This window comes from Oryx dammah, unplaced genomic scaffold (genome assembly GCF_014754425.2).
Source record: "Oryx dammah isolate SB20612 unplaced genomic scaffold, SCBI_Odam_1.1 HiC_scaffold_26, whole genome shotgun sequence".
Taxonomy (NCBI): Eukaryota; Metazoa; Chordata; class Mammalia; order Artiodactyla; family Bovidae; genus Oryx; species Oryx dammah.
In genome coordinates, this window is record NW_024070210.1 from 66,768,076 (window position 1) to 66,789,802 (window position 21,727).

General features: G+C 42.1%; 2 protein-coding genes across 6 annotated transcripts in view; one reads left to right on the top strand and one right to left on the bottom strand.

Moving 5' to 3' along the window:
- The first annotated feature begins 9,305 nt into the window (after positions 1 to 9,305).
- SRP14 (signal recognition particle 14) lies at positions 9,306 to 12,719 on the top strand. The gene is made up of 5 exons (XM_040226959.1): positions 9,306 to 9,474; positions 9,623 to 9,695; positions 10,208 to 10,320; positions 11,498 to 11,530; positions 12,024 to 12,719. The coding sequence occupies exons 1-5, from the start codon at positions 9,451 to 9,453 to the stop codon at positions 12,111 to 12,113; spliced, it is 333 nt and encodes a 110-aa protein (XP_040082893.1). The 5' UTR covers positions 9,306 to 9,450; the 3' UTR covers positions 12,114 to 12,719.
- Positions 12,720 to 12,859: 140 nt separating this feature from the next.
- EIF2AK4 (eukaryotic translation initiation factor 2 alpha kinase 4) overlaps positions 12,860 to 21,727 on the bottom strand; it is a 101,929-nt gene continuing 93,061 nt past the window's right edge. For 2 of the 5 annotated variants that reach the window (XM_040226957.1, XM_040226955.1), the window contains 7 exons: positions 21,008 to 21,120; positions 18,019 to 18,077; positions 17,029 to 17,126; positions 15,741 to 15,809; positions 15,029 to 15,073; positions 13,578 to 13,696; positions 12,862 to 13,098 (listed from right to left, as the gene is read on the bottom strand). In XM_040226957.1, the coding sequence (XP_040082891.1) occupies positions 13,041 to 13,098; positions 13,578 to 13,696; positions 15,029 to 15,073; positions 15,741 to 15,809; positions 17,029 to 17,126; positions 18,019 to 18,077; positions 21,008 to 21,120 (561 nt within the window). In that variant the 3' untranslated portion in view covers positions 12,862 to 13,040. Of the gene's footprint in view, positions 13,099 to 13,573; positions 13,697 to 15,028; positions 15,074 to 15,740; positions 15,810 to 17,028; positions 17,127 to 18,018; positions 18,078 to 21,007; positions 21,121 to 21,727 lie in introns of all 5 variants that reach the window. The other 3 variants (XM_040226956.1, XR_005718741.1, XR_005718740.1) reach the window with 3 other exon arrangements.

Sequence of the window (21,727 nt, forward strand, 5' to 3'; positions counted from 1 at the left end):
ATCTCACAAGACTACTATGAGAGTTCAAGAGGTAACACATTGGGTTGGACAAAGTGGTGAAGAATCTGCCTGCAATGCAGGAATTGCAGGAGAACCAGGTTCGATCCCTGGGTTGGGAAGATCCCTTGGAGGGGCGCATGGCAACGCACTCCGGTATTCTTGCCTGAAAAATTCCGTGGACAGAGGAGCCTGGTGGGCTACAGTCCACCGGGTCGTAAAGAGTCGGACACGACTGAGTGACTGAGTACAATGCAATATTTGAAGCAAGCAGCAATGAGCCTGGCACTAATAATTTCTTAATAAATATAAGCCAGGTATTGTGTGAGAAAAAAGGAGTTCCTCCTCTCACAGAGAATTCGGTCCACATCCCATGACCCCAGTACCTAGAATGGTGCCTGGCATGAGTGGATGCTTGTTCAGTGCACATTCAATGATTGAATGAATGATATCCATTACAGAGAAACTCCTAGCCTCAGCAGAAGGCTGAGTTTTCATTATTTTGAAAAACAACGGGAACACTCTTGGATTATTTTATGTTCTAAGGTCATGCGACAAGATCTGGGAAGGTTAGGGCTGCCTGTGGCCGCACTTGTCCGGTGAGGTTGGGGCGTCCCCTACCGGCCCAAGGCAGCACTGCAAGCAGGGCCCAGGGAGGGCCACCACCACCCCTGAGACTCTTGCCTGGAGGAGGGACCTGGTGGCAGCGCCTACTTCTCTTATCTTGCCACGTGCAAGGGGGAAGGCCAGTGCTAACCACAGGCACTCATGGACTCTGGAAACTTCCCTAGGGCTCTCAGGTGGGGCTGGGAAAGAGAAGCATTAGCTCATACGTTTGGCAGTGGAAGTGACTTCAGCAATTTAGTCTAAGTCCTTAACATAATGATGACAAAACAAATTATTAATAAATACATCTGTTGGACACTTACTGTGAGCTCTTTACATGGATTATCTCACAAACCTGAAAACAACATTTGGAGGTATGTTGTACACAGAAGTAACTATAGATAGGCACCTTGCTCAAGGTCCCACACAAAGAAAGGGACCAACGACAAACCCTGGTTCCCTGACTCCCAGTCCAGTGCTCTCGTGCTGCCTTTCCAAGACACTAAATCCAGGACTACATCCTGGGGGCACAGTCGGGCAGAAGTCTCTGGAGGCTTGAGTCTCCCGAGAAGACACACAGTGAATACTTGTTGGCTGACTGACAGAAGGAATAAAGGAGACGGCAGCTCCACGTGTTTGGTTGGATTCAGTTCAGGGCGTGGTGACCAGGAGGGCCTCCTCTCACTCTGGGGACCCAAACTTCTAGAACACTTCTGGGGGAGGTTTGGCCATCTCCCTCTGGTCACCTATTTCTCAGAGGCCCCCACGCCTTCTGTCAGATGCCGCCACCAGACCTGACCACCTCTCACAGACGCAGGAGGGCTCCCACCACCTCACCTAGGACCTCACTCAGGACCTTAGGACCTCACTCCCATCACCCTGAACAAACCTACCCAACTTCACTTCCTGTTGCGTTTTGGTGCTACCCTCCCTCGTTTCTTCTCTTAAGCTGATCTTAAAGTCAGTACATTGGGGCTAGAGTGAGGCAGGTCAAAATCCGAGGTGTGGTCTCCCTCAGAAACTGGAAATAGTCAAACTAGCACAGTATCTGTCAAGATGGACGCTGATTTATGCTTGTTGTCATGATCTGTTTCTGCAGAATGAACCTACCTTGACAAACAGGAAACGGGAACAGCCAACTCCCATCCAGGTGAGTAGGATGTGATAGTGCCCACCTTAGCTCATTTCCTCCTCCCCATGGCACCTGAACCTTGAACTTCATCTCCATTTTACCAGTGAGGAAATTGAGGCATAGAGGCTTTACGTAAATTTGGAATAAGCGAAAAAGATTAGTGGGTGTCCACTGGAAAACTTTGCAGTGTTTAGAGCTCATCCTCTGGGCTGATTAGAGCCTTTCATTGCTTCTGAGCTTGTTTGCTATTCTAAATTGCAGAGAAATGATAGCAGTGCAATGATTCCTATCCTTGGTTACTCAGATTCTGTTTGTTTGAGGGACGATATTCTCCTCTTGTGGAAAAGTCAATTTGCTTCCATGTACACTGATTTCAATATTCCTGTTCTATATGTGTGTTTGTTCCTTGGAGTCTCCTTTGAATGGATTGTGACACCTACCTGCTTTCCTCATTATAATGCTAAGGTAAGTAGCTCTTACGTATGTGTATGAGTCATGATTTGACCTTTTAATTTTTTAAATTATCTTTTAATGGGGATAAAAGGTAATTTTTTTCTGGTCATTTAGACAAGGAGAGGAAGACCTGAGGTTCAAAATCAGACAGCTTGGATGCAGCATCTGTGTTTATAACCGTCACTCTGTTCCAGGTACCTTGATTGCATTAGAGCGGCTGCAGCTGTAAATTAATCAACCCTTGCCTAAATAAGACCCTTGATCCTAATTCAAATCCTAGCTCTGATTAAAAGCTAATAAAATAAATGGTGGATACGTGTGACCCCAGCATCTCTGAGAGATTACCTTAGGTGGTATAAGCAGGACACTCTTGCAGGCCCTACGGCTGAGAAGCATGGGTCTTTCCTCCCAGGTTTTCTGGTAGTGGCCTTGCACTTGACCTCAAGTAGATGGTGGAGTTCTAGGGTGATCTGTCTTGCCCTTGGTGCTGTGCAGACCTTTTTTGAAGACCAGGATGTGGGAGGGGATTTGGAAACAAGTTTTCATTCCCCAGGTCTCCTTGGGTGAGGGAGAAGGAGCCAGAAGCTGTCTGGGTTGTACAGCTGGGAGACGTGACCCAGCTTCCTGCCACATGTACTCCAAAAGCCAAAAGCCATTGACCTGATTGCAAGGTAGGATTTCAGGTGCTTGACAACATTAGAATTTAACCATGTCTTATTGACAGACACTTTCAATATTTTTGTTCACTGAGCAATCTTTACTCCTAACTGGATCATAAACGATTCCATTTTTTCTCATTGGAGAATTTATTTTCGGGTGTTTGTTTTTATAAATTGATTCATTCCCTTCTTGTTTTTATTCATTATTTTTACTTTTTAAATCTAAAGTTTTAAAATTTAGCCACATTATCTTGTTTCATAGTACTTGTATTTATCATTTTTTATTTATGGCAAAAATATGGGTTTTCCATGTATGATAATGATTTTTTTTTGCTTTCTTTTTAATTTATTTTTAATTGGAGGATGATTGCTTTACAGTGTTGTGTTGGTTTCTGCCATACATCAACATGGATCAGCTATAGGTATACATATGTCCCCTCCCTCTTGGGCCCCCTCCCACCTCCCACTCCATCCTACCCCTCTAGATTGTCACACAGCACGGAGTTGAGCTTCCTGAGTCACACATCAGATTCCCACTGGCTATCTATTTTTTATATGGTAATATATGTTTCCACGCTGCTCTCAGTTCACCCAATCCTCTCCTTCCCCGACTGTGTCCGCAAGTCTGTTCTCTATGTCTGCGTCTCCATTGCTGCCCTGAAAATAGGTTCATCGGTATCATCTTTCTAGATTCGCTATATATTCATTGATATTCAATTTTGTTTTTCTCTTTCTGACTTACTTCACTCTGTATAATAGGCTCTAGGTTCATCCACCTCTTTAGAACTGATTCAAATGCATCCCTTTTAATGATGAGTAGTGTTCCATCATATGTATGTACCACTGCTTTTTTAATCCATCCATCTGTTGATGGCCATCTAGCTATTGCAAATAGTGCTGCAGTATACACTGTGGTACGTGTATCTTTTTCAATTATGGTTCTCTCAGAGTATCTGCCTGGTAGAGGGATTGTTGGACCGCATGGTAGTTTTATGATAATGATATTAAATAAACTTTGTGTATAAAATGAGTCAACTTAAAAGTGTTAACTACCAGTGCAGGTGGTAATTGGGTAATGGCAGAAATCAAGACGGTGGTATCCAAATAATGGAAGGTGCCTGTGTGTGTGCACACTCTTTGTGACCCCATGGCCTGTAGCCGGCCAGGCTCCCCTGTCCATGGAATTTTCCAGGCAACAATCCTGGAGTGGGTTGCCATTTCCTCCTGCAGGGGATCTTCCCGACCCAGGGATTGAACCCTAGCCTCCTGTATCTCCTGCACTGGCAGGCAGATCCTTTACCACTGCACCACCTAGGAAGCCTGGGTAGGAAGGCGGCTGGGCTATAAATTATAGCACTGCTTATTACTCTTTGCTGAGCATTCATTGCATGCCAGCCTTAATGTTATCCACAGCAGTGCTGTCTGATAGAATCTGTGCTAATGGAAATGCTAATCTATACCTGCACTATGGTACAGGTACACAAGCTACATGGGGATATTGAGTCCTTGAAATGTGGCTAGTGAAACTAAAGAACTGAATTTTTTTTCTTTCTTTTTTTTTGGCTGAACCACATGAGCTTGTGGGATCTTAGATCCTTGACCAGGGATTGAACCTGGGCTCACAGCAGTGAAAGCACTGAGTCCTAACCATTGGACTGCCAATGCCTGATATTAATTTAAATGTAAGCATCCATGTTTATTATATCAGAGCAAGCTAAAGTGTCAATGGACATGAGTGAGTAAACTCTGGGAGTTGGTGATGGACAGGGAGACCTGGCGTGCTACGGTCCATGGGGTCACAGAGTTGGGAAGCAGTGAGATGTGTCCACCTTGATGGCTAATCCCGACAAGGCCCCGGATGATCATGGCCTCTAGGCTCTGTGCTCCTTGAGCACAGGGCTCTTTCCTTCACCCTGGTGTCACCAACACGAAGCCCATACCTCTAAAAAACATTTCTCAATGTTCAATGAATAATAGAGGGTCAGAGCACAAGGGTCATCATTTAGGGCAACTTTTGGATCACACAAGTCTGTAACTAGTTTCACTTAAATTCATGACCATAAATATCAAGTGAGCCCTCACATTCCCTGGCAATCTACAACACATCTTAAATATGTTCAGTCTCTGATGATTTCAGTTTCTTCCAAATGTCCAGCACCCTGAAGACCTTGGGTAGCAGATATATGTTGGCTTTCAGTTCTCCAGGATCTGAACCTATTTGTAATCCTCCATTGTGTGGGTCTTGGTGAAAGGCAAGGAAGATAAAAGGGTCAGAGAGTCACTCCCTCATCCACCCCAGAACTAGGGCTCAAGCATTGTTATTGTTTAGTTGCTAGGTCTTGTCCAACTCTTTTGTGTGCCACGCTCTTGTGTCCATGGGATTTCCCAGGCAAAAATAATTTGAGCAAGTTGCCATTTCCTTCTCTTGGGGATCTTCCAGACACAGGGGTTGAACCCAAGTCCCCTGCATTGGCAGGTGGGTTCTTTACCACTGAGCCAGCAGGGAAGCCTGGGCTCAAGCATATAATCTATAATTGGCCAATCTGGTGCTTACAACCAGGACTCTGATTTCTGAGCTAGTAACAGCAAGACCCAGGGATCTTTAGAGGCTATTTATAGTGCTGGTCATTGCAGAGTGGTCTTGTGCTGACAGCTTTATAGAAAGGGTTTTCACCAAACTGTTCTAGTACCATGGGCCTATGAAGATGCCTTCCCAGTTTCAGTTATAACTTTTACCTTTTCACTGAACTCCAAACTTGTGTATGTAGCTGCTTACTTAATAGTTCCACTTGGATATGTAATAGGAATCTCAGATATCACAAGACCAAAATAACCCCTTTCTTCTTCTCACAAAACTTTTTACCTCTCACATTTTTCCTGTCTTAGTAAATGGCATCACCATTACCCATTTGCTCAAATCAAAAGCCTATAAGTCATCCTTGATTCCTCTTTTCTTCTTAATGTTCACAGCCAATTGTGTATGAGTCCTATTGACTCTACTTTTGAAGCATACACTAATCTAACTGCAAATGTTGCAAGCACCTAGAGTTTTGTAATAACCTCTGGGGTCACCCCCATATCTCCCCCAAGTTATTTATGTCCCAATACCTGGAACTTGTGAATATGTTGTTACATATTTAAAGGATTTTGTGATTAAATTAAAGATCTCTTGACATGGGGAGATTACCTTGGATTATCTAGGATGGCCTAATATAACCACAGGGTCTTTATAAAAGGGAGGCAAAAGGATCAAAGTCAGTGGTAGGAGACGTGGCAATGGAAACAAGGGGTTATAATGAAGTGAGGAAGGGATGCCATGGGCCAAGGAATGCAAGTGGCTTCTAGAAGGGCAAGGAAACAGATTTTTCCTCTGAAGCTTCCAGATGGAATGTAGCCCTGCAGACACACTGATTTTAGACTTCTGACCTCCAGACCTATAAAACACTAAGTTTGTGCAGATTTGTTATGCAGCAATAGGAAGCTAATGCAACTGTCTAATTGGTCTCCCTATTTCCTGCCTTGTCTCCACAGTAGCTTCTCTACACCACAGACCAAAGATCTTTAAAAAATGTAAAATAAATTATCACTGTTTTGTTTAAAACTTAACAAGAAGCTTTTCTTTGTATTTGGAACAAAATCCAAATTTGTCGTAACCACAGGTCCTATATGAGTCCTATGTGAGTTGGTCAGTGGCTACCTCTCCCAGTTCTCCGTATTCCTTCACCCTTCCTTCCACATCCACTCCACCCCCCACCCCAAGCCTTATGAACACATGGCAACTTGTTTCCCCTTTGGGGTCTTTGTTCTAGCCATTCTCTGTGTCTGAAACACTCTATTCCTAGATTTTTGAATGGCTGGTCCCTTTAGTTTTAAGCTCAAAGTTCTCCTCAGAGAGATTTCCCTAACTCCAACCTGAATCATCCTGTTTAGTTGTCTTCATAGCCGTCATTATCTGAAGCTATACTTCTTTATTGTTTATTTCCTTCCTTCTCCTTTAACCCAAGTTTCAGGAAACCAGGAATTTGTCTTTTATCCTGCAGTAGCTCCAACTCCAACCACAGTGCCTGGCACAGGCTAAGAGACCCTCAGTGAAAACCCACTGCATGATTTCATACTTGACTGTATCAAGGGCTTAAGGTTCAAGATGGCAACAGCAGGGCTGGACCTAGACCCCAGGTCTCCTGACTGAACTGAGGCGAAACTAAGACCTGACTCCAGGCCTTCCTGCTAGAGCTGGGGCCACCGAGCCTGGTCAGAGAAGAGGAATAGTTCAGAGGACCCCCTTGGGAACGTAATACAATGGCAATGATAAAAACGACAAGTTCAGTTCAGTTCAGTCGCTCAGTTGTGTCCAACTCTTTGCGACCCCATGAGTTGCAGCACGCCAGGCCTCCCTGTCCATCACCAACTCCCAGAGTTCACTCAGACTCATGTCCATCGAGTCAGTGATGCCATCTAGCCATTTCATCCTCTGTTGTCCCCTTCTCCTCCTGCCCCCAATCCCTCCCAGCATCAGAGTCTTTTCCAATGAGTCAACTCTTCACATGAGGTGGCCAAAGTACTGGAATTTCAGCTTTAGCATCATCCCTTCCAAAGAAATCCCAGGGCTGATCTCCTTCAGAATGGACTGGTTGGATATCCTTGCAGTCCAAGGGACTCTCAAGAGTCTTCTCCAATACCACAGTTCAAAAACATTAATTCTTCGGCGCTCAGCCTTCTTCACAGTCCAACTCTCACATCCATACATGACCACAGGAAAAACCATAGCCTTGACTAGACGGACCTTAGTCGGCAAAGTAATGTCTCTGCTTTTGACTATGCTATCTAGGTTGGTCATAACTTTTCTTCCAAGGAGTAAGCGTCTTTTAATTTCATGGCTGCAGTCACCACCTGCAGTGATTTTGGAGCCTCCCAAAATAAAGTCTGACACTGTTTCCACTGTTTCCCCATCTACTTCCCATGAAGTGATGGGACTGGATGCCATGATCTTCGTTTTCTGAATGTTGAGCTTTAAGCCAACTTTTTCACTTTCCTCTTTCACTTTCATCAAGAGGCTTTTTAGTTCCTCTTCACTTTCTGCCATAAGGGTGGTGTCATCTGCATATCTGAGGTTATTGATATTTCTCCCAGCAATCTTGATTCCAGCTTGTGTTTCTTCCAGTCCAGCGTTTCTCATGATGTACTCTGCTAGAAGTTAAATAAGCAGGGTGACAATATACAGCCTTGACGTACTCCTTTTCTATTTGGAACCAGTCTGTTGTTCCATGTCCAGTTCTAACTGTTGCTTCCTGCCCTGCATACAGATTTCTCAAGAGGCAGGTCAGGTGTTCTGGTATTCCCATCTCTTTCAGAATTTTCTACAGTTTATTGTGATCCACACAGTCAAAGGGTTTGGCATAGTCAATAAAGCAGAAATAGATGTTTTTCTGGAACTCTCTTGCTTTTTCCATGATCCAGCGGATGTTGGCAATTTGATCTCTGGTTCCTCTGCCTATTCTAAAACCAGCATGAACATCAGGAAGTTCACAGTTCACTTATTGCTGAAGCCTGGCTTGGAGAATTTTGAGCATTACTCTACGTGGGGTCGCAAAGAGTCGGACACGACTGAGCGAATGAACTGAACTGAACTGAACTGAACTTACTAGCATGTGAGATGAGTGCAATTATGCGGTAGTTTGAGCATTCTTTGGCATTGCCTTTCTTTGGGCTTGGAATGAAAACTGACCTTTTCCAGTCCTGTGGCCACTGCTGAGTTTTCCAAATGTGCTGGCATATTGAGTGCAGCACTTTCACAGCATCATCTTTCAGGATTTGAAATAGCTTACCTGGAATTCCATCACCTCCACTAGCTTTGTTCATAGTGATGCTTTCTAAGGCCCACTTGGCTTCAAATTCCAGGATGTCTGGCTCTAGATGAGTGATCACACCATCGTGATTATCTGGGTCGTGAAGAGCTAATGTTTATTGAGCAGGCTCTATGAGCCGCGCACTGTTGTGTTTAATATTAGCTCATTTACTCTTCAAAGCCACACTGTGAAGTGGATACCATTAGTATAGGTTGAGGAAACTGAAGCACCGAACTGTTAGGTAACTTGCCCAACACACAGCTGAATGTACACAGCTATAAAGTGAAAGTTGCTCTGTCGTGTCCGACTCTTTGCGACCCCATGGACTTGTCCATGGAATTCTCCATGCCAGAATACTGGAGTGGGTAGCTTTTCCCTTCGCCATGGGGTCTTCCCAACCGAGGAATCGAAGCAGGTCTCACGCATTGTAGGCTGATTCTCTACCAGCTGAGCCACAACTATAGGTTTCCACCAAATCCTTCCGCGCTCTTACTCCCTTCCGCTGCTTGGATGAGGGGATTGCTTGTCTGTGAAATCTGACACACTCCAAAGGCCTTCGGGGTCGTCGCTCTCCCGGAACAGAAGGGGGAGTCCCTGAGCGCGAGCCAGAGGCGGGTGGGGCGGAGAAACGGTGGAAGCAGGGATTGGGTGAAAGAGACAAGAAACCTAAGAGCGGAAGTCCCGCCCAGGCCGGGTGAAACTTCCGGCTCCAGGGACTTGGGATTTGTGCTGACGGAGCGGAGCCAGCAGCGCCAGGATGGTGCTGCTGGAGAGTGAACAGGTATAGCCAGAGCTGGCCGGCTGAGGGACCGATGGTGTTTGGGGCTTAGTTCGGGACCTCTGTCTCTTTCTTCGGGAGGGACAGGGACTTGACGAGGCGGGAAGGGGGTTTGTGGTTGCCTAACGGGGCCGGGCTTGTTGTGTTCCAGTTCCTGACGGAGCTGACTAGGCTCTTCCAGAAGTGCCGGTTGTCGGGCAGCGTGTTCATCACCCTGAAGAAGTGTAAGCGGCTGTGGACGCGGCAAGGCCGGAAGGGGGCTGGGAGGCCGAGCGAGACCCCAGCCCGGGTGCCCAGTGACTGGGAGCCTCAGGCAGAATCTTTCAATGCCCATCCTCTGCTTCTCCTACCTTCCTCCACCTTATCCTGGGCCCATTCAGAGCTGAGGGGCCAGAGAGTATTAGGGATTGGGCCTGGTGCGGCCCCCAGCACTTAGCCACCTAAGCCAGTTCCGGTTCCAGTGGGCCTCAGTCATGTCAGGGCTTCCTTGTCAAGGATTCCAGGCCGCGCCATGATTAGTGAAATTTAATGTGCTTTGATATTACAATGTTCCCATCTTGGGAGTAGCAGGTAGGTTCCCAAGATGTGGCCAGGCCATCTATGATAGCAGATAATGTGGTTAACAGAACTAGATCAGTGGAGGTGGATTAGGTATCCTCTTTGTATCCCTTCCCGACTTATTTTGTCTACGTGTTAAGTCTGTGGCTCTGTTCACCAGGATGTATTTTTCATGCAGATGATGGCCGAACTAAACCCATTCCAAGGAAGGGTTCTGTGGAGGGCTTTGAGCCTTCAGACAACAAATGTCTGTTAAGAGCTACTGATGGGAAAAAGAAGATCAGCACTGTGGTAAGTTGGATTCCTAATACTCCTGTTTTGGAGTTTAAAGACTTGAACTTAACTGAGGATGGGTTATATCTGTACCAGGTTTTGTGTTTTTTTGTTTTTTGTAAGTTACTAAATAAGCCTAGTGTGTAGTTCCCCAGCTGTTAATAGAAAGCCCCAAAGCAAAATTAAAATGAAGGCGGTGGAAGTCAAACGCTTGTTAGAAAAAAATACTAGCATATCGGTCCTTACTCAGAGTAGTACTGTGAGGAGCAGCTGGCATATTTGATTCCTTATTCCCTTACTGTGCTGGGGCTTCAGTGAACAGTTTCTTGGTACCAGATGCTTTTTACTTTTAAGCTGATTATTCCTTTGTTGTTGTGGTTTAGGTACCAAACATGTATTATATCAGGCTTTGAATTTGAGTATGTAGCCTGGCATGCTACAGTCCATGGGGTTGCAAAGAGTCAGACACTACTGAGCATATGGCACACTGAGTAAGAGTTCTAGCTTTCCCTTTCAAAGTGGAAGTTGATGGCAAAGCAAGAAGACTCCTTGGATCAAATGAATACTTCTTTATTCTACTGGGGCAGAACCAGGCTGTCCTCTAATCAGTATAGGATATTCACGAAAATGTGGGCTATAATTAGTTGATTAATCTTCCATTACCAATTATCTTGAGAAGATTTTTACAGTAAAGCAAGCATTTATGTGGCTTAAAAAAAATAAAGTTGGGTGTCATGAAGTACGGAAAACTAAGGAATCTTCAGACATAAAATTTCTCTTGTGGTAGCTTGCAGTTTGCTTACATGGGCCTGAATTAATAGAAGGTAGGTTTAAAATAAGATGGGGAGGGTGTAATTTAAATGTATCTTGCACAAAAGGTTAAGTTCTTTGACATCGCTTAGACTCCTTATAAAAAGTCAGTGCAATATGTTTAAGAGATTTCAACAGAGGCGAGAAGCATAGCTTCTTAAGCAGCCCATGTTTCCTATCTTGGTACAATTCTCAAAGTGCAGAGCTACTTTACTTGTTCCTCAGGCAGAGGAAAGTGTAGTAGAAAAATAGCTTTCCCATTCCTGCAGTGGGGAAGAAATATTTTTAAAGGTAGGATGTCTTCATGAGGCTTCTGAGTTTTACTGGGTGAGGCAGATGATTTTTTTGTGGTAACAGGGGTGATCTTTTCCCCCTTATTTTCCAGGTGAGCTCCAAAGAAGTGAATAAGTTTCAGATGGTGAGTTTCTGGTGTTCTCTGTGTCCCATTTCTTGAAGCAAGAGTCAGCCTAATGTTTAACACTGGGTTGGGTTAAGACTGTGATTTAAGTTCACTGCTCTCCTGTGATACTGTGTTTTACCAATAGTTTACAAGTAAAAGCTGCCAAGCTATGAATTTTACTTCAACACTGACATTGTCTTTTTAGCTAAATTTTGTCTTAGGCTTCATATATGCTGTACTTACAGTACTATGTAAGTCGCCTGTAGTCTTCCATTTTTGCTTAAAAAAAAGTAAAAAATGTGCAACTCAATAGTGGGTGTTGCAGAAGCTGCTATAATGTGAGGGTGTTTGCTTTATACCATATTCCTGAGGATACAGGTGTCCCATAGTATTCTATACTTTATCAGTTAGGCTTTCTGATTTTGGCAACCTTAAATCCATTACGGAAGTAGGGCAGATGCTCCACCAATTTGCAACTCTTTGCACTAAGGTCACGCTCTGTGTCTTTTAGGCTTATTCAAACCTATTGCGAGCTAACATGGATGGGCTGAAGAAGAGGGACAAAAAGAGCAAGAGTAAGAAGAGCAAAGCAGCGCAGTGAAGGGCACCAGCTTTCCCGCTTTCACCAACTAACCACTGAATTGCTATTTTTCCTTTGGTTTTTATTTTTGGCCACAAAGCTGAGTTTCTGATTCCCTTATAATGACTGTTTTCATGTGAGATTAGGGTCATTTTTGGATGGAAGAAGGGTTGCAGTGTTTACAGGGTAGTTACAGGAAGCCAGTTTATCTTAGATCTGGCTAGTGGTTTGTGTTGGACGGTTGTATATTCCTGGATAATAGTTTACAGATGCTGTAGCCATCTGTAAAGAGCAGTGTATTATTTAACCTGTATTTATCAGCACTGACCAACTTTTATTCTTTTTCCTACCCCATAAAAAGTTTCTGGCCATAGCTTCTCATTCTGGAATGATGTGATTATGTATAGGCTTGAGGCCCTGTCTTTTGGTTTACTGGAACTGAAACCTGACAATTTTATTAAAAGTTGTGTTATTTCATGGGTTTCCCAGCTGGCTGTATAATTTTATCATCTTAGTTCCTTTAGCAAATCTGAATGAGTTTCATAGCCGAATAAGAGTTTGCTTAACCAGACTAAGGATAAGCTTATTAGAGAATCATCAAGAATAAAGATTCCAAGTTAATGATGATATTTGATTTCTTTATGCCCTTTACTTTGGACATTTTCATGTGCTTGGTATATAGGGCTTAGAGAAGAACAAAGCTGTTTTCTTATGTTCTAGCTCCATAAACCCTGTAGTGTTAATAGATTTGCAATTAAAAAGCAACAGATATATGAAAACATTTATTCAAAAGATAAATTTATAATATATTACACATGAAAAACCTACAAAGCTCAGCTTTGTAGGACAGCTTAGAATGTAAAGCTAATTTAAAATTATAATGAATGTACAATGTTTTGTAGTATAAGCTCCTGCCTGTTTGAACAGTGTAATGATAGTTCTTTAGGATTAAAATAAGATTCTGTAGTAGTCATCTCTGTAGCTGTACAGGAAGAGCACAGACACCCTGCAAGAGGAGGGAGAAGACAGGATCAGTATAATGGGTAAAGAACGGGGCTGATAATTTATTTTTAGAACATTTAACTGTAGGAGTTCTGTGTAATCAAAAACAAGATGGAAAGCTAGTCACTAAAAACATTTTAGTGTTTGAAAACATGAACAACTGGCATTCTGACAAGGGGACATAAAACATAGGAGTTACCTGGGTGATTAAAATGATAACTGGGATAGCTGCTACTGAGATCACCATGTTATTGATACGATCATGACTGTGATTCACAGTCCTGACATGTATTCACTGGTCACCAACTGCAGTTCTAACATAGCAATTTATTAGTCATCTAACCTCAACAAGACAATAACATATCTGTCACTCTAAAACCGCTTCTTGGGGAAAAACTCCTAAAAACAAACAACGCCCCCCACCCCTCCTCAACCTGAGTTTTAACTTATATTGAAACCTGCAATGCCTAAGTGATAACTTACTTTTTTTCTACTTTGATGTTATAAATCTCATCACAGACTAATTTGAGGTATCTTTGCTTTGGCAGGCGTGACAGCAGCTGCTTCACAGTTGTGTTAAATGCCTGTTCATCAGCATCCCACTAGGAAAAAATATAGATAAGACTTAACAGGTACTAAGGTTTATTAATTGGCTTTTCCTGGGTCACTAATGAGGTGTCAATGCCATCCCCCTTCTAAGTACACTGAAGAGATCAGTTACAGGGGGAAAGAACTAGTGGGGAGACTGCAAGGGTTCTTCTTTTGAAGAACTGAATTTCTTTATAAAACCAGCTTACTAGATCCTGCCTAAGAATGCTGCAGCCCCAGTGTGTTAATGTGACTGCCAACTGTTATTTCTGCCAACTGTTGACTTTAGGTGAGATGGAGATGCCACCTCTGATGTGCACCTGTTTGAGTGGCTCATGAAGCAGTAAATTACCAGTATTGTGCTATATGATTATTTATCAGACAGGAGAATACCAATGGGGATGGAAGACAGGGGAGGGGGAAGTTAGCTTATAAGCTACAGGATATATTGTACAGCACAAAGAATATAATCAATATTTTATATAAATGGAGAATAACCTTAAAATATAGCATGAAATGTCAGTTCTGGGGCAAAGTTCATTTTTCATCTAACTTAGTCTGACTAAATACTCTGGATAGACAGAAGTATTCTTTGGTTAGATATGCTGCAAAAATCACATGTAGTTATTCTTACAGTTAAATATTCTTATAGCAAAGGTAAATATTACATTTTTTAAAAAGTTCAGTTAGGCTATTTGATAACAAAGGTATGTACCTATTAAAAAAAAGCATATAAAAAAGACCTATGTTTAATTTTTACAGAAAGATCTTCCATATAGTTTTAGTTCTGAAAATGAGCTTCCCTAGTTGGAATGAAGGTTTGTTTGAAGCAGCACAGTATAGTGGGTGAGAATGTAGATTCCACTAGTCTGCCTAGGTTCAAATCCTGGCTCTGTAACTCCCGAGTTGGGTGACTTTGAGTGAGATGTTTAACCTCTCTACTTCCATTCTCCATAAAATGTAAAATAAGGATCTGTAAAAAGGTTAACGGTATGTATCCTTTGGGGTTGTTATGATTAAATGAGTTAACATTCCTAGAGTGCTTAGAACAAGGCCTGCTAGAGCTCGAGACACAGTAAAACCCCTAGGTGTTTGTTAAAAAACATCTCTGAAATGTAAAAAAAAAAAAAAAAAAAAAAAAACACTAGAAAAGTGTGATTCCCTCAAAATCTGATTTAGTAATTCATATCACATAAAAGAAACAATGCTCCTAGATTCCTGGGACTGCTAGAAAAATGCCTCATATCATAAAAGAAAATAATGCCACTTTCAACTTTCTTTTGGCAAATCAACAGCAAACTTTGGGATTTTAAAGACTATAGTGCAGAAGAGTTCATCTTGCTTACCTCTAATGACAGAAACTGTAAGATTGTTTCTTTGGGTAGATCCACCTGTTGATACACAAAAATGTGTCATGTCAGGGATCCTGAGCAGCACATACTGACTTGTGACTGTGGTGTCACTTTGGATGGAGCAGCATGAATGGGATGCTTCTGTGCTGCTTACTGAATTGGGCAGTGATGTGATCTCAGCACTTAGAACTAACACATCACACCACAAAGCTTTGGCAGCACTACCTGCAAAGGCCTGGAAAGTGAAAGAGTGAAAGTCGCTCAGTCGTGTCCGACTCTTTGTAACCCCATGGACTATACAGTCCATGAAATTCTCCAGACCAGAATACTGGAGTGGGTAGCCATTCCCTTCTCCAGGGGATCTTCCCAGCCCAAGGATCAAACCCAGGTCTCCCACATTGCGGGCGGATTCTTTACCAGCTGAGCCATGAGGGAACCCCAAGAGTACTGGAGTGGGTAGCCTATCCCTTCTCCAGTGGATCTTCCCGACCCAGGAATCGAACATTGCAGGAAAAATCTTTACCAACTGAACTATCAGGGAAGCCTGAAACATTTAGAAAAATGATTTTCGTTTTCAGTCCGCCTACTCCCAATCTTTCAGAGGAAGAAATTAGGAGAAACAGGCCTGTATCCCAATTCTGTTGACAGCAAAAATTTGACAGTGTGGACAAAAGCCATCCTCAGAAAGTTAAAGAAAGTTACTTACAGCCAAAATTTCAATTTCGCTGCTTTTCTGATGTAAGTTAGCAAGGGAGGTCTGAAGTCGGGTTTGTACCTAACAAGAAGGAAAGTGTGTTAGAATTCAGAACCTGTCCAGTCAAGCCATCTTTCTTACCATTTCAGTTATTCTAGGAAACAATCACAGGTGACAAACCAAAGCCTAAAAGAGACCCCAAATATTATATAAGGACTTGCTCTTCATCCACCTCAGTAAGATGAGTGTCTAGTGTATTACGACCTCAGGGAAAATGAGATTTTATAGCCTACCTTGATCCTTTGTTTACTAATCCACTTATTTCTTTATAATTTTGAACTGACATGTAATAAAAGCTCAGTACTGTAAAACAGTGCATGCAGAAGCAGGGAGATTTTAGTATTAAGCTAAATTTAAGAAGGGGACAGTGACAGCATTGAGAACATGGAACTGAAATATGGTAGATATGAAAAGTGAGTTTCCACCCAACACTGAGAAACAGCCAGAAAAGCTAACAAAATGAGGTAACTTGATCTTTTGTGTTTCAGTTTAATTACATTCCTAAGTAATGGCTACCCTCTCACACCCTACTCTCACATGAGGCCAGTGTCCTAACTCTGCTCATTAGCTTTTCTACGCTGTCCTTCCCTCTGTCCCTTCCATTTGGAATGCTCTCCCCTTCCCTCTCTGCCTGCTGAAATCCTTCAGGGATCACCTCCACGAAGCCTTTCTTGATCATCCATACACACACTGATCTTTCTTTCTCCCCCATGTCTGTAGCATACTCTTAACACTCATTCAGTATACTTAATTCAGCATCCTAGTACTGATTTTCTTCTAGTCTCCAACCATATATATGCTTCTAAGATTAAAAAGTCTTTGAGGACTGCGGCCGTGTCATGTGTTTTCCATTTTACCTGGCACTTAGCACAGAATCAGGCAAATAACAGACACCCAAAACATGTTTGCAGTGAGGAACCTGCTACACGTCTTGGGGTAGATCTCCTCTGCTTTGTTATGTACAACAAAACCAAATAGGATCAGAAACTTTTTGTTTGGACTCAGTATTTCTGACAACAGCTGCTTCTGGGTGCCCAGTGTACACTGAGGCCCCTTTGGAGGACAAACAGGGCAGAATCTTGGCACCTGAGATGCTTTGTTTGTGTTGGTGAAATTTTCAGAAGTCACCAAGTTCAGGAGTTGGGAAGAAAAACATTTCCAGGAAACTGTCCCTTCGTTCCCTTTCTCGTTTTCTTCCTCTGCGGCTCATGTTAGAAAGCTGAGGACTCTGACCATGTACCTGGGTCTCATACCGCCTTCTGGTGCTGGCTGACAGCTTTTCGGGGGCGACCACACTCACAATGGGAACAACCGTTGCTCCATGGATTTCAAACAAGCCTGAAACAGAGTTTTAGCAGTTATGGCCTTATCTGGTCCCACTTTCTATTACACACCGCAGAGCTGGCAGAGATAATTAGAATCCACTTGGGGGTGATTCTAGAGACTGGATTATGTCTAAGCCTTGTTTTCTGTCTCTGTAGCTGTCTGCACTTGACCAGAACCCCAGAACCCCACTTTTCCCCTAGCAGTTCTGACACTTCTGTCAGGACCCTAGCCTTCCCTCCTTCAGTGGGAGGTGACAAAGGCACAGGGAGGCACTATGAGTCAAACCTCATGAACCTAAGGGAAAAAAAGGCAAGCTTAACATTTCCCAAACTGTAATTCTTTAAATTCCTCTAAGTATTTGAAATCTGATGGTGGCAGAAAGCCTGCTAACAGAAATGAACCCCAAAAGACTTAATTCTCTTAAAAGTCAAGTAGTGTCTTCTCGTGGACTTCACTGGGACATTTCCTTTTCACTTGGGTTGACAAATGTAGTAAAACTAAAGGTGTAACTATCACCACTGTTTCCTCTTGGCTTTCATGAAAACAAATGTACATAGTGTCTCCAGGGCATTTCAAAATACTTTTCTTCAATCTTCTATATGGGGAAAATTTATCCACATTTGATCTACATAATAAACTGAATCAAAGGAAGATTAAACCACTTGTAAAAATAAGACAGACATATCAGGACCAGAAGAGTCACCAAACTCCCAGTGGTTTTTATCATTTTCTAGAATGTAAGTTTCATAGGGATTAATTCTTTTCGGTATAACTAATTGTACATATGTTACTTTAAGAGGATATTACTGATGCAGTGAGTTAGCCACAGTTCTAAGTATTTAGAGCAAACATGTACACACACACACAAGCATTATTATGTTTAAGTTACAATTAGTAATTATACCTGAAGCGTTAGAAAATGATCCCTTCAGATTTTGTACTGTAAGATTATCGGAAGCTTCTCTAAAAACAAGCAAACAAAAACAATTAGAATAAACAGTCGCTAAGACAAAAGCAACACATAATTTATAGTGAGCTACACTTAGAGGCTTTCTATTAAATATACTGATATTTAATAAATATTGGTCATTAGTGGAGGAAACAAAATTTGCACTTATGTTTTTTATTAAGAGCAAATAAAAATTATAAAGGATGTCATTTCAAATTAACATTCTTAGAGACAACATTCTGATTTATTCAGCTGGGTTTGGAATACTGGCTCAAGATAAGAAGCTAATTTCAGTGAAATACAATGGGTGTTCTTTCTGCTCTCCTCACAATACAAGGAAACATTAGCAATGCCCCACCTTCATTATGGATGCAACCTTGGTGATCACCCACCAGAGAACATTTAGTAAATGAGATTCTTTCAGAAGCTGTGAATGGATGTTCTTTCAAAGACTGAATTAATTTATAGCCTTTGAGAGACATAATAGCACTCTATCTTGGGAAAACAGGGAAATAATCATTCACATGGAAGAAAGATTTTAAGCCCTTCCCTGCTAAAACTAAATCCATCTGGCCTGTTAAGTGTCTTAATAATGTTTGCCTGTACTATTACTAATAGTCGCTATTAATTAGCTGACTTTTTTGTTTTCTAAAGCTCTGCCTTTGATTTGGATTCTTAATTCTAATATCTAGAGACTTCAAGAACATGATACACACACACACACACACACACACACACACCCACACACACCCCCACACACACCCCCTCTTAGAAAGAGCCTGACAGTGAATTCACTCAAGCTAGGTGGAGATGGGCAGGGCCGGGGCCAGGAAAGGCATGCAAGCAAGAACATTGATTTTATATAAGCCAGGATTTCTCAGCCTGACATTTGGGTCAGATAATTCTTTGTTGGGGTGGAGGTGGGGAGTCAGTCCTCTTCACTATAGGATGTTTAACAGCAGCCCTGGTGTTTACTGGGCTTCCCTGGTGGCTCAGTTGGTAAAGAATCCACCTGCAATGCAGGAGACGGGGTTCAATCCCTGGGTTGGGAAGAGATCACCTGGAGAAGAAAATGGCAACTCACTCCAATATTCTTGCCTGGCAAATCCCATGGACACAGGAGCTGGTTACACTCCATGGGGTCACACAAGTCAGATACGACCTAGTGACTAAACCACCACCACCCTGGTGTTTACTAGATAACAGTAGTAGACAACAACCAAAAATCTCTGCAAAAACTGCCAAATGTCCCCTGAAGGGCAAAACTCCGGATTGAGAATTACTGATGTAAGTCAAAAAAAGTATTAAAAATTTTTTTTAATTTATGGCTGTGTTAGATCTTAGTTGCAGCACGCAGGCTCCAGAGCACGTGGGCTCTGCAGTTGTGGCACATGGACTTGGTTGCCCTGTGGCATGTAGGCTCTTAGTTCCCTGACCAGGGATTGAACCAGTGTCCCCTGCACTGCAAGGAAGATTCTCAACCACTGGACCACCAGCGAAGTCCCCCAGTAGAGTACTCTTTCTAAGCATAAATAAAAGACTTACAAAAACATAGAAAAGCAAGGGAAATGATCCTTTGTAATCCCACTAATCAGAAATAACTATAATGAAATATTTGGTTCATCATTCCAGACATTTTTCTGTGTATGAGCTATATATTTTGGTTGCAACAAAAATGGGATCATATCTTATCTGTGGACATCTTTCCTTATAATAAACTCAGCTTTATTAGAAAAATAATTTTTAAAGGCTGCACAGTACTTCATTGTATTTGTTGTAATTTGAGCAGTCTTCTATCACTGAATTACTGTGATATTGTAAGTGAGGTTCCCAAAGTGTGGTTCAGAGGCCCTGGAGGTCCCTGAGATCCTTTCACGGGGTATTTGCAAGGTCAAAAGTATTTTCACAATAATCCTAACAGGTTAATTATCCTTTTATTGGTATCCTTTCATTAATGTGTAATGGAATTTTCCAGAGACTACATGATGTATATCATAAGAGACTGAATGCAGAAACAGACAATATAAGACAATAGTAATAATAAAACAATGTAGTTTTTTCTACTTAGCATTAGAGATTACAAAAATTAAAGCAACAATATCCGTAAAACTGTAAAACAATGCTACCTTTCTTACTAAATTTATTTTGTTTTGGAAAATAGTTATTTCCATTAAAACTGTTATTTAGGTTTGCATGTAATGAGTTTATTGTTATTTTAGAATAAGTATTTTTAAAATGTTTACATTTTAGTTTCTAACATAGAAATATTGATCGATATAAACCACATAAATGAAGCTCTTAGGGGGTCCTCAAATAATTTTTAAGGGTATGAAGTGGTTCTGAGACCAAAATTTTTGAGAACTGCTGTTATAAACAGTGTGTGTTGATAGACATCTTTGTACTATCCCTATGGAATAATTTTACTGTAAATTCCTGAAGTGGAATTGCTGGGTAATTTTTTTTTTTTTTTTTTTTTTAGTTTTAAGGCTTTTAACTTTGTTAAATTCCTATGCAGACAGTTGAACCAATTTGCATTGCTATGATGAGTGAGAACTTTTCCCAGAACATTATTATTTTCCAGAATATTAGATCTTTCAAAACCAGTGACAAAACACTACTGCAGTTCACTGACCAAATGAGATAAACGGCAGCTAGACTGTGGTTCCTCAGGCTTTTCAAAATGATAAAATAATCTTTGATGTGTTATGAAGGACAAATGCTGAGAGTAAGTTATGACTAGTTTTACACGGAGTTATATAATTAAACTACTGAGTTATTCAGAAGCTGTACTATGGTTCATTAAAAGTTACGCTGGGGGGGTAAAAAAGTTATCCTGACCTGTCTTTATCTCCCCAAAGGATCAAACTGACATTTAAAATAAATGTATGAAAATTCTATGTAGGCAGTTGCAGCTGGTTTTTTGGTCTTTTGTTTACTAAGTTACCTGGTAGTCCTCTCATCACTGACTTTAGTCCTCAGTTTCTGTACAACGTGGTCCACGAGATCAGATTCCAGCACACGTTTCTCTGTTTGCCTGTCCTTCTCAAAAGACTTAACCTTAAAAAGAATGAAACAGACCCATCATTTCTAAAGCCAGCAGGCTGAAGAGTACCATAGTAAGACTCTTCAGTCAACAGTTTAGGTTGGTGGCTCTCAGCCAGGGGCGATTTTGCTCCCCACAGGGCATCTGGCAGTAACTAGAGACATCTGTGGTTTTGACAGTTGTGGGGGTGCTACTGGCATCTGGTGGGTAGATGCTAGGGGTGCAGCTCAACACCCTACAATGCACAGGACAACAGGCCCACAAAGAAGCATCTGGCCAAAAATGTCAAAATGTGGCTGCTGAGAAACCCTGTCCAGATTCAAGCAGCTTATTATAGACGACAGAATTAAAAAAAAAAAAAAAAAGGCCAAGACAAACCAGCTCCTATTTCATTTGATTCTTTCACATGTTTTCCCCCTTAAACATCCTCGGGTCAGTCACCAAGATTTCTACAACTCCTCCCCCTCCTTTCCAAACCCTAGTCCTGTCATCCCAGTTTTATGGCACCTATCTGTTCATCTTCACTCCCGTGGCCAGTGCCCTGCCTTGGCTTGGGACAGTCTGATATTCTGCCCTCAGCCGTCCCCAGCTTCAGTTATCCCTCACTCCCTTCCATGTTAC

Bases quoted from the DNA above. Each gene is read 5' to 3' on its own strand.
- SRP14 (XM_040226959.1), top strand. From the start codon at position 9,451: ATGGTGCTGCTGGAGAGTGAACAG. The intron at 9,475-9,622 runs GTATAGCCAGAG...GTTGTGTTCCAG, and splicing joins TGCTGCTGGAGAGTGAACAG to TTCCTGACGGAGCTGACTAG. The intron at 9,696-10,207 runs GTAAGCGGCTGT...TTTTTCATGCAG, and splicing joins GTTCATCACCCTGAAGAAGT to ATGATGGCCGAACTAAACCC.